The 12,500-nt window shown below is 42.4% G+C and overlaps 2 protein-coding genes across 5 annotated transcripts in view; one reads left to right on the top strand and one right to left on the bottom strand.

The window, feature by feature from the left end:
- Positions 1-6,050, bottom strand: part of kdm4c (lysine (K)-specific demethylase 4C) — a 26,346-nt gene extending 20,296 nt beyond the window's left edge. For 3 of the 4 annotated variants that reach the window (XM_046842888.1, XM_046842887.1, XM_046842886.1), the window contains exons 1-12: positions 5,917-6,050; positions 4,682-4,844; positions 4,102-4,277; positions 3,731-3,845; positions 3,449-3,642; positions 3,304-3,353; positions 2,742-2,845; positions 2,517-2,654; positions 2,179-2,369; positions 1,955-2,097; positions 808-1,871; positions 608-725 (exon numbers count right to left, since the gene is read on the bottom strand). In XM_046842888.1, coding sequence (XP_046698844.1) covers positions 608-725; positions 808-1,871; positions 1,955-2,097; positions 2,179-2,369; positions 2,517-2,654; positions 2,742-2,845; positions 3,304-3,353; positions 3,449-3,642; positions 3,731-3,845; positions 4,102-4,277; positions 4,682-4,825 — 2,437 coding nt within the window. In that variant the 5' untranslated portion in view covers positions 4,826-4,844; positions 5,917-6,050. The remainder of the gene's footprint in view (positions 1-607; positions 726-807; positions 1,872-1,954; positions 2,098-2,178; positions 2,370-2,516; positions 2,655-2,741; positions 2,846-3,303; positions 3,354-3,448; positions 3,643-3,730; positions 3,846-4,101; positions 4,278-4,681; positions 4,845-5,916) is intronic. The other variant, XM_046842889.1, reaches the window with a different exon arrangement.
- A 2,000-nt stretch (positions 6,051-8,050) lies between these two features.
- LOC124381694 (FERM and PDZ domain-containing protein 1) overlaps positions 8,051-12,500 on the top strand; it is a 28,960-nt gene continuing 24,510 nt past the window's right edge. Inside the window, exon 1 of the mRNA XM_046843527.1 lies at positions 8,051-8,193. The gene's annotated coding sequence lies outside the window, so the exon portion shown is untranslated. The remainder of the gene's footprint in view (positions 8,194-12,500) is intronic.

Below are 12,500 nucleotides of genomic sequence, written 5' to 3'. Positions count from 1 at the left end.
ATTCTGAAGCAGAACATGATGCTCTTCCTTTCAGAAACTAGACAGAACGTCAGATTTCCAACATGATAACGACCCCAAACACACCGCCAAGATGCCCTGCTGAGGAAGCTGAAGGTGATGAAGTAGACAAGTATGTCTCCAGACCTGAACCCTCTATTGAGCATCTGTGGGGATCTTCAAGCAGAAGGTGGAGAAGCTCCATGTGTGTAACATCCAGCAGCTCGGTGATGGAGGAGGAGTGGAAGAGGATCCCAGCAACAACCTGTGCAGCTCTAGTGAATTCCACACCCAGGAGGATTAAGGCAGTGCTACGTAACAGTGGTGCTCACACACAATATACACACTTCGACATGTTCACTGAGGGTGGACTCACTTTTGTTGGCAGTTATTGAGACAATGATGGCTGCATGTTGAGGTATTTTTCAGACAGTAAATCTGTTATACAAGCTAAAATTATTTATATATAATGTCTTGAGAAGATATTAAATGGATGATGAAATGTGAGGGGTGCACTGGGGATGCTGTGAGATACTGTGAGATACTGTGAGATATCCTATAGCTGCTATAGGGTAAATGATAAAGTAAGTTCTACTAGTTTAAAACCTACCATCATCACTGTTGTCTTGCTGCTTGACGGCACTGGGAACCGCCCTGGCAGTGGGTTTCCTCAAAGGGTGGCGCCAACTTTTGGTCGTCTTTCTCTTGGCCATGGGCGTGGTGTACTGCTAAAACATCGGATGCATTAATGCAGGACGTGATGACATCATGGTCACTTTGGGTTAATTTCAAGACCGTTTGAGTACTCACTATACGGATTTCGCCCGGCTCGGTTCCCGAATCTCCGTACTCCGTCTCGCTCATGGAGTTCTCCTCGCCGGACTCGCTGCTGCTGTCCGACCTCGAGGGCCTGTCCGGAGAACCGAGGAGCTCCGTGCCTGAGCGATGGACCGCGCTGGACTCCAGATCAGTAAACGTTAGGCTCTTCTCCAGAAAGTCAGAAGGATCGGGGCACTTTACTTGCTGGCACCGAGGCTCCTCCCACAAGGCATAAGGCACCGTGAGATCTTCTGCGTTTTGGTAGCTCATGTTCTTCCAGTCTTCAAAGAGGTTGGGTAATGCAGAAGACGTGAAGTCGGCTTCGTCGAGAGGGGTCGGGTCGTAAGACGTGGAAGGAGACTCCGTGGTGGTGGTGAACGAAGACAAAGAATCCTTCACCGAGCTACTTCTGGAAAGTTCAGTACTGGATTCTGGGTAATGCGAGATATTCGACACTGATCTACCTCTATCTCTTTTTTTCCTCCTGTGGAGCTCCTTGTTAGCATCCGGATCAGAGCCGAGAGATCTCCCGACATCTTGTGACGGATTCGAGCACCAATTGAGTAAAGAAGCTTTGGAGCTAGCTTCACCAAGATGACCCGAGGCGGATTTTTCCGGTTCTCTAGAACGCGGAACCGTGTTGTTTTCCCCGGACTGGACTGCGAGGGTTAGTAAAGGCATTTCTGACGACATGTTGGGAGATTTCCTTCCCTCGGGATCCTCCGTGACCTCAGGAGTGAGGAGAGGCATGTCAGATGAAGGAGCTCCGGAATGTTCTGCGGATTCACGGGTGCCTGGTGTCCCGGTGAGTTTTACGGCAGACGGATTCGCTTTACCGCGGTTTGATGAGGATCTGGAAACGCGTTCAGGCGTGTCATCCATAGCAGAACCGGGAGCTTCAACAGCAGAGGTTAGAGCCTTTCTGGATCCTGAGGCTTCTCTTGCAGGGGGCGGGGCTTGGGGCCGGACTCTTTCAGACGACTGGGCCAATAAATTGCTCTCAACTCGTGTGACCTTGACGAAGCAGATCTGTTGGCACAGACTAGCGGGCCCTTCTAAACCGGCACAAAGCGAGGAGAAGGTTTAGTAATATTTCTCAAAAGAGAAAAAAAGAAAAGCACAAAATCACGTGTTTAACCTGAGACGCGCGATGCGTCGTGAGGGATTTGATCCTCCTCCTCTTTCTCCTCGTGGTCACTCGTCCGTCTCGCGGCGTTTTCTGTGACGAGCGACGGCTGCACGGTTTTCAGTCGTTTGGAGCGTGTGCACGGGTAGCTCGCCCTGCGAGACGAGAGACAGTGAGGAGCGTACGGAGAACGACTTCTCCTTACTATCTCATTCATAACGACAGCATTGTCCTACCTCTTGTTGGTTTTTGTCCTGCGGCGTCTCTGGAGCCACGTCTGGAGCTCGGGCGTGGAGCTGGGCGTGGCCAGGGTGTGGTCTATCGAGCAGGTGTCTTTACCCTGCGTCCATAACTGATAGCGGTCTGGTTGGAAACGTTTCACGAACGGGTCCATGGAGATCTTCACCATGTCCTTACTGCATGTGCACTGTGGAGGGGAAGAAGACAAGAAACACATGGACTTCAGTCTCCAGTTTCGTTTTTCTGGAGGTGACTCCCACACACTCAAACAAGTCCTGTCCCTTTGTATAAAAGACACCAGTCACAGAATCACTGTCTTCCATCTATAACGCACCTGAACGGCGAGTTTCCCGTAGTCGATCCAGCGCAGGCTGGCGAAGTTGGTGGACTCGGCGCAGTTGAAGCCGTGGTTGAAGCCGGCGTGGTAGCCGTACGGAAACGTGATCATGAACTCGCCGGCTTCCTGCGTTATCTGATACACAAACTCACAGTTACCCCGAGGTACACGTCAGCTGCACGTTATTTCCGTTAGCTACGCTACAAAGCGTCTGAGTGATACCCTGTCAAACGGGATGCTGTATTTCTTCAGGACAGAAGGTGAGATGAGGGTCATCTTGTGTCTGAGAAAAGCTTCACAGCTCTTAAAGCTGTTGGGGAAAAAACCTGCGAGAAAAAAAAGATAATATTAAAAATAATGCTAATATAATTCTTACTCTTCATGCTTATTCGAAGGTCCCTCATATTTGTAATAATAATAATAATAATAATAATAATAATAATAATAATAATAATAATAATTAGGTGCATTTGTTTCCACAGGAACCTATTGGGCATCTCCAAAGATAGTTCTTATCAAGAGGAACCATGGACTGTGTGGTGGTTTTTTTTCTCCAGGTGAATGTTCCTCAAGCTGTTTTCCACCTGGATTCATCTCAGAAGAAACATGAGTGAGGTTTGTTTTGTGTGAGTGAAGAAAGAAAGGAGGAATGTTCCTCAAGAAAGGTCCATAGAAGATTTTTCATTTGCTTTTTTCAGTTCCTCCTTCTCTTCGAGAACTTAAAATGAACTATGGTTTCTATGGTTTCAATAGGAACACATTTTTTTTTTATCAGGACACGTACCTGTAGCTAATCGCTCCAGTCTCTTTCCGTGTTCTGGAGGAATGGCGTACCTGAAACGATAGAGAAACACAGTTGATCTGATCTAAACTGGAAGCTCCACACCGTCCTGATCCATGGAATCAGCAGGAGAGAACGTGTTTCTAACCAGGACTTGGGTTCTCCGAAGTGCAGGTAGTTAATGCTGTAGAGGTCCATGTCCTCCGTGTGCCAAGAGAAGCTCGTCTTCCACATGCCGAAATACAGGTAGGGGGTGTTCACACCTTGAATGGAGACGCCGCAGTCCTCCTCGATCACGTCCAGGATGGAGTTCAGGTGGCCGATGTTCCACTCCTCCACGTCCTAACATCACGCACAATACACTGGTATAACAGGTAACGTTATATAAACATCTGGAAACATCTGAAATATTTTTGTTTTACAGCCCGACCTCGTCGTACAGCGTCCCGCTCACATCTGCACCATATATGGGGGGCACGAACGTCAGGTTCTTCCAGTACTTCCTCTCGAGATCTTCGTAGTTCAGGTAGCGAGGGGTGCAGTACCTGTGATTCAAATAAACGTGTATTTTGCCGTGGAATTGATGCTTAGCAAGAAATTCTGCACAAAAAAACAACAAACAGTTACTATTCTAACTTATAGCTCCGCCCCTTAAACTTCAGGCCACGCCCACCATCTGAACCCGAGCTCAGATCGGTTTCTTATAAGATTGTAATTAAATTTTTTTTTATGTCTAACTTGCAACCTAATTGGTCAAAATGCAAGTGTGTGTGTGTGTGTGTGTGTGTGTGTGTGTCTCACTTGTCGCTATTGGCCAGCCTGCGGAACTCCTGCACGCTCAGCGGCTTCTTCTGGATGTTGTACTGAGTGAAGAGCCCTGATTGGCCGGCCACCATCTGCTGAATGGGCGCTTCGATCACCAGGTCATCGATGTCGTCGTAGGTGCGTCTCGGCTTCCAGCCCTTTGGCGGGATCACCTGCGACAACACAGACCACGATCTGATTCTGATTGGTCCTCGTTTAGGAAATGAATCATCTTGTTTTTTTGTTTTTTGTTGCATTAGTTTAATGTTGCATTAGGTAAACATGTACACGATATGGACAAATGTTAGTGGACACGTGACCGTGCTTCTTTCTGAACATCCCACTCCACATTCTCAAGATGTTCCACTAACATTTTTTCTGTCTAGGGTGTTAGTAAAGTGAGGTGAGGAAGTTCCTGGGGTGCAGTTGGCATGAAAGATTCATCTCAAAAGCTCTTTATAGCAGGAGATCTGATAAGCAGATTTTTGTGCAGAATGAAGATGGAAGATAACGAGGACATGAGTTTTGTATACGGCTATAAACATGAAAAAAAAAAGCGTGTGTGTGTGGGACAGACCTTCGCCAGACCGGCCCTCTGCGCTCCCTGAGACTCCATGTACACCAGATACTTATTGAAATCCCGGAACTCCTCCATGGTGGGGTGAAAGGTCATAATCTTGCAGGCGGGATTTGCGGAGGCGTTCGCCCCGACACCCGCCATCACGGCCCGTCTTTCCTTCCTGCACAGAGGAAAACACCACCATCATCATCATCATCATCATCATCATATGAACACAAAACAACAAGGACACTATACATGAGAGAAACGGACGTGTCGAGGAGAAGAGATGGAGGAACAGGGACCAGGATGGACAAGATTAGAAATGAGTTTATTTAAAGGGATGAAGGTGGAACGTTTTGTTTGACAACGGACGAGGTGAAAGAGAGAAATTTGGGTTAATATATATGTGTAGAAGAACGCTGAGGAGGGTGGAAATGAGGAGGTTTATGGACGTGGTGAGGGAAGACATGCAAGCGGTAGATGTGGTTTGGAGATGGAACGACTCGGGCCCTTAAGTAAGGCCCTTAACCATTTGCGCTTCATATCAACACTGAATAGAAAAAAAACACGAATTTCACTCTATGACAAAAAAAATCCCCCTTTACGTTTTAACCTCAATAGAGGAAAAGACCACGGAGGGATCCCGTGACGTCACGTGGTGGTGGGTGGGGGGTAACCTGGGGCAATATGTAAATAATGTCCTCGTGCACAGGTTCTATACATTATTGATGTACGTTACACCATATATTTTACTGTAAACACAGTTATAGCACTGTTATAACGCTTCTTTGTCAACCTGTAATACCCGAATTCGGAAAATACACTTCTTCAGTTCATCCTCCATACAAATAAACTTCACACACACGTTTTTATTTTCATTTCCTTCCTATTTGTTTGATATTTTCCTCCCCAGGCCCGAGTCTGATCCCGCAGGTGCTGAAACACTTATCAAACCCCGGATATGCTTCACGATCAAAACCCCACAATTCAACCACAAACGCATTATTAACATCATTATAACGTGTAGAATCCTTAATCCGGAAGTGTGTTGCGGTAAATAATCCCATCTGTTGGCGGACAGGGGAATATCCGGGGCTGGGTAGCAGTTAGCCAGTGACTCTGCAGCCACGAGCTCGGGTTTATCCACGAAATATAACCCCTGACACGCATTTACACGTCGGACACGCGTGTTTTTCCCTGCATTATTTATTCAAAGTTACAGTGCATTTCAGCTCCGAATCATCTTTTACCTCAGGCTTTGAGGAAATCGCACGCGTTGTTGACACTCGAAGCCCTTTAAATAGCCTCAGCTGTGCGTCTGCTCCAGGAGGGCGCGTCGCAAATCCATCCTCGCGCACTATCTCTAAGCGCTAGGAGCTTCGCACTTAACATGGGGACTAACACTCGAAGTAGTGCACTCGCCGCGTAATTTGGTGATGTTTGAAATTCGGCCCGACCAAGTATCGCGAGATTTTGTTTATTCTTCTTCTTTGGTGGTTTGTTCGCTGCACCGAGCTCTCAATGTACATTAGCGCCTGGCGTATTAAAAACAATATTCGAATTTGAGTAAATAATAATAATAAAAAAAATTAAATCATTTACCTTTCTTATTTATTTTTATATATATATATATATATATATTTATATGCTTATAAAAGATCGGTTGTATTGTTTCAACATGTTTTTCGACATGAACGAGATTAATTTTAGGAAATTGTTTCCTAATTTCTACATATTTTATACTATAAAATGGCACCATAACTCTTTTATTAACGCTATTAAACATAAAAGAAGAAAAAAACATATCTATAGAATATCTATAATCATTCAATATTCGATATGGTCATATCTAAAGAATCGATTTTGTTTATAAATGGGAGTATTTTTTGTCACAGTCACTTTTATTAAATTAATACTTCGAAATATTGTTAAACATTGAAATAAAAAAGCTAAATGTACACTTTATTTGAGGTGCAAGGCGTCTTTTGGTAAGGTTTCAACTCTTAGAGTCGATTCTTTTTCAAGCTTGCTCTGATGAACCGACTCGGATAAACGAGTCACTTTGCATTGCGATGTTGCCGATTATAAAATTAAGATTTTATGTGTAAGGAGAATGCGCATTGGAGGAAATCTAAAGTCGCTGTAAAACACTTGTTTAAGTAATTTAAGCGAGATTTGTGTGATGTGTCGTTTGAAAAAAAAGAGTCGACTCTTCTATTCAGTACGGCTTTTTGTGGTGAAACAAAGAAGTTGGAAAGTCGTGTTATTTTGCAAGAAAAATTCAAAATATCTCAAACAATTTTGACATAAAAACATTTAGAGGTTAAAAGGTCTTTTATACAATATACAGCTTACATTTGTGAATCGGCTCTTTTAGCTGAACCGAAAGGTTAAAAGGAAAAAAGGTTAATGGCGCCCTCTGGTATGTCAAAAGTAAAAATCACTAATTCAAAATTTTCACCAACAGGGGGCACCACCAACAACCAAAAAAATGCATGATTATATAGTGTCATGGCTGTTGCTTTAAGAATGTTGTTGAAGAAGTATAGAGAAGGTCAGAAGGAGTTGCATTGTGTGTTTGTGGATTTAGAGAAAGCGTACGACAGGGTGGAGAGAGGAGTTGTGGTACTGTGTTACTTTGCACTGTTGACCCCAGGTACCTGAACTCCTCCACCTTCTCCACCTCTTCTCCCTGCAACCGCACCCCTCCACTGCCCTCCCTCTCATTCACACACATGTACTCTGTCTTACTCCTACTGACTTTCATTCCCCTTCTCTCCAGCGTGTACCTCCACCTCTCCAGGCTCTTCTCAACCTGCTCACTACTCTCACCACAAATCACAATATCATCCACAAACATAATAGTCCATAGTCTGACCTCGTCCGTCAACCTGTCCATCACCACTGCAAACAGGAAAGGGCTCAGAGTCGATCCTTGATGCAGTCCACCTCGAACTCAACCTTGAACCAGTCTGTCTTTCCTACTGCACACGTCACTGCTGTCACACTTCTGATTCGTGATCCGCATATTTGATTTGGCACATGTTTTGCGCTGGATGTCCTTCCTAACGCAACCCTCCCCAGTTATCCGGGTTTGGGACCGGCACTAGGAGTGACCTGACTTGTGCAATATGAGTATATGCGTATATGAGATCTAAAATATGAGCTGCTATCTTGATAATTAAATGATAAGGAAATATGTTTATAAGTAACACATGGCCAGAAAAACAACATTTTCGTGTTTACAATAAAAAGACTTTAGGGAGGATTTAGGGGAAATGAATGAGCCGAGTCATGTCATTTGACTCATTTTAAAAGGTGGAAATCAACAGTGTAACTACTGCTGCCTGGTGGTCATTTGTGGTGTTTGAGTGTGTGTGTGTGTGTGTGTGTGTGTGTGTGTGTGTCCGTCTTTCCCGTCTGGAGCTCCTCCCGCGCGCGCGGCTCTCCCTCTTTTACAGTTTATTATAGACCTGTATGTTTACAGATAATTCTGGGACCCGAGGAGTCAAATACACGCATTAAAGGTGAGTTTATACAAATATTTTATATATTTTATATTCCATTGTAATTATGAAGCTGAAAAAAAGAGAAATGTGTGTTAAATTTACATTTAAAATGATTTTAATAGTGTATAAATGTGTATCTGGGCATTATCAATTTGTATGTCATCTATCTATCTATCTATCTATCTATCTATCTATCTATCTATCTATCTATCTATATATATATATATATATATATATATATATATCATCAATATTTGGTTTGAACCTTTCCTGCAAAACAGTATCAATACATTTTAAATAAATATTTTACAGGGGAAAATAATGCAAACTTCCCGGTTTATAAATAAAGAAACGTTAGCGAGAAATGAGGGAAACGAAAGAGTCGGCTCTTTTATCTGAACCGAAAGAGTCGACTCGCATATATGAGGTGTAAAATATGAACTTCTTTTGTGATTTTTGATAATAATAATAATAGTTCATAAAGATATTACATGGAAAACGATCAAATGCAAGGAAAAATAATGCAAGCTTTCGCTACTATAATAAAAAATAGAGCAGGGTGAAGTTAGGGAACCGAATAATAGCTGAATCGCGAGAGTCGACTCGGTTATATGTAGGGCAAATGAATGAGCTGGTCTGATGGTTATTAAAAACGATACAGGAATAATTGATATGAAAAACAGCATCAGTTCTTCTTGCTTGTTTTTTAAAGGAACTCTGTGGAAAACTAACCACAGACCTTCTGTGGATGAAGCCTCCTCAAATCCTGTCTTTTCATAATCCCAGATTGACTTGATAATATTGAGATCAGGACTCCTTGTTGTTCTGAAGATAGTTCTTAATACCACTGGCTGTATGTTTGGTGATGTTGTCCTGCTCCCGAATAAATTCAAGGCCAATCAGACGCCCCCCTGATGGTACTGCATGATGGAGAAATATCTACACGTATTTCTCAGCATTAGGGACACCATTAATCCTGATCAAATCTCCAAGCCCATTTGCAGAGATTCAGCCCCCGAACCTGCAGGAAACCTCCACCATGCTTCACTGTTACCCGCAGACACTCATTGTTGTACCACTTTCCAGTACAACTTCAACAAACAATTTTCCTGTCACAGCAAATATTTCAGATTTTCACTAATCAGTCCAAAACACCTGCTGCCATTTTTTTCTGCTTCTCAGTTCCTGTGTTTTCATGCATGGTTCAGGTACTTAGTCATGTTTCCATGTTCGAGGTTTGGCAATTCTCCCATGAAGACCACTTCTGGCCAGACTTCTCCAGACGGTAAATGGTGCACCTGGCTCTCACAGTTTTTCACCAGTTCTTTGCTCTTTGCGCTGCTGAACATCTGATGTTGAACAGAAGTAAGCATGATGTGTCTTTCATTTTCATCATGCATTAAGTGACCAACCACTGCATCTATGCTCGTCCACATCGCCCTTTTCTTTGTGCGCCTTAAAAATAGCACGAAGCTTAATACCCCAGTCTGCTTTGAGAGACCTTGATGATGCAGGAGACCTCCACTGTGCCTTGTTGTTTTGCTCAGTCTTGCTATGGTGTAGGACCTGGGACATGACTTCCACACCCTCATCTTAGTAGCAGAGTTTGACTCCTCACCCATATTGAAGCTCCCACACTGCTGTTTTTTTTTTTTCCAGTTAATTACTGTGTTTGGGTAAACAGTACCCAAAAAAACATACCTGAGTAAAAGTACAGATCTTTTACTACAAACTTAAGTTCAAATTCACTAATTCCAATATGACTTGAGTAAAAATCTTCGAGTTTCTGATTTGAACAGCACTTGAGTATTTCAACACGTCTTTAACACGCCAGAATGAAACCAACCAGGCGGCCAAATAAAAAACAAAGTATTAAAGCAATCTTTTAAAATGGGATTTTTAATTTACAAAAACGTTTGACAATTGATTTTAGATAAAGTTTTAGAAAAAATAATAAAAAAAAAAACTAATATTCAGAGCTGATTGTGATTTGTTGCCAGTCGCAGTTTCAGAAATGAGTTTTAATTCGAATTCAACAAAAGCTGGTTCTTAAAGTTTTAGGAATTTTTTCGAGCTCTTTTTGGACTGAAACAGAAGTGCAAAATGTACATTTACTCAAATACTTTACACCACTGACATTCAGTAAGTGTTTATTCTGTATTATGGATGAGTTCAACATTGATAACATTAGTAAAAGCTACATCTGTACACTGGAGATATATATATATATGATATGTTTCTCATTATCAAGAAATTGGACATGTAACCCGAATTCAAGTCTTTATTAATAGTGTTTATTCAGGGAATGTGGGTTAAACAAACGCTGTAATAAACACACACACACACACACACACACACACACACACTCACACACAGTAGAAGTGGTACAGTCATGCAGAAGGATGAGTGTGTATGGATTGGCCTTGAAAAAGACACCCAGGTGACACCTTTAAGCCGTGTAAATCCAGATCCTCCGCATTAGATCACCTGCCAGAGGTGAAGCAAAAACACGGTAAGGAATTTAAAGTTGGTCATAAATATTCAGACTAATATTATAGTCCAGATCCAGCAGTGACCTGATACAGACCTCACCCTAAGATACGTTGTAAACAAAGCAGAATGCTGGTGTGACTGGTGCACAGTAAACAAACATGTCATGTATAATACCATGTGTACAGTTTCTAGAAGTGGTGCTGGTTTTCTAATGTACTCAAGAAGGCAGGAGACAGACATTTTAGGATAAAATGCTTATTAAAATAGCACTTGATCAGCACAAAGACGTTATTTCTATTGCGTTTTTCACAACAGACATTGTCTTAAAGCAGCTTTACAGAATTGAACTTTTAGTGTACGATGTGTATTTATTCCTGATGAGCAGCCATGGAGACTGTGGCAAGGAAAAACTCTCTTAGATGTTATGAGGAAGAAACCTTGAGAGGAACCAGACTCAAAAGACATGACACTTGATCAAACGTAACAATAGGGGCAAAATATGACCCTAGATAAATCGTAGTACTACAAAGCTAAATATAATAACATTTTTTCTTATTCTTATGGGTATACATAACGTGACTTGTGTTTTTGGCTTGTTTGGGGGGTTTAATGGGCGGAGCTAGGTGAGCATGAGCGCCAATCAATACAGGTAGTGCTATTTTGACTTGGAGTAAGTATGAGCCAGCGTTTTTCTGTCCGTTACTATAATTCATTTATGGGGATATTTTTAGGAAGAACTCCTAAAGGAACCCTGGGAGCAGCACAATCCAGATACTGTACATCAGGGTTTATACATATGATGGTTTATAACATCTTGCACACAAACACACACACACAGAGTGCATATTAGTCTCATCCCCCCATCAGGCAAGTTTTCCAGGCAGATCATGACTAAAAGCAGTCGTTTATTGCGTTTTAAAGCTTGAAAGGATTCTGGCTGTGAGGTCCGGTGGTGGATGTGATTATCTACAGAACATACCAGGCTCCTAATGGGAATGTACTAATGTTGCTTAGGGACTCGTGGATGCTCACATACACACACTTAGCTATACGGACACGCTCACACACACACACACACACACACACACACACACATCTGGCTAATTTGGTCAATTGATTTTATTTTTTTTTTCCATGGACATACAGACATTCTCGGCGATGACTTTTGATGTTTTTCGTGACAAAACGCCGCTCACTTTGCGTTTCATATTACAGCTTCAGATTGTTCAGAAGGCACCCAGTCATTTTCAGAACACCAGTGTGTCTGTGTATCAGCGATTTTACATTTCAGCTCATTTACACTTTGTACAACAGACGACGGTCATTTAAAATTATTTAACGTTTATGGAAGGAGTCTCCAGTTTTCCACCACTCGCTGAAACATGAGTTGTTTTCTCTCCTCCTCTCTTACCTTCTTTCTTTTGTTCATTCTTAATTGTTTCTTTCTTTCTATCAGTGTAGTGTGTATCAGCTCATTAACACGCTTTTAACTCCAGACAACGTTCATTTCATCGTTTTACATTTTCAGAAGGAGTCTCCAGTTTTTACATTACAGGAAAGACTTCAGGACCGAGAACAAAGTGGTAAATCAGAAAGTTAAAGTGTTGATCAGAAGGTATTGAGTTTAAATCCCAACTTCACTAAGCTGCCACTGCTGGGCCCTTGAGAGAGGCCCCTTACCCTAAAGTATACCTTTATTTATTTATTTTTTTACAGGGGATATTAAACGACTGAAACACGGTGAGATTCACCTTGATGAATCAATACGTGTGTGTGTGTGTGTGTGTGTGTGTGTGTGTGTGTGTGTATGTGTGAGGCTTCCTCTTATAAGA

The sequence above is a fragment of the Silurus meridionalis genome, chromosome 28, assembly GCF_014805685.1.
Source record: "Silurus meridionalis isolate SWU-2019-XX chromosome 28, ASM1480568v1, whole genome shotgun sequence".
NCBI lineage: Eukaryota > Metazoa > Chordata > Actinopteri > Siluriformes > Siluridae > Silurus > Silurus meridionalis.
Note: the sequence above shows the minus strand (reverse complement) of the source record. Positions and strands in the feature narration are given on the sequence as shown.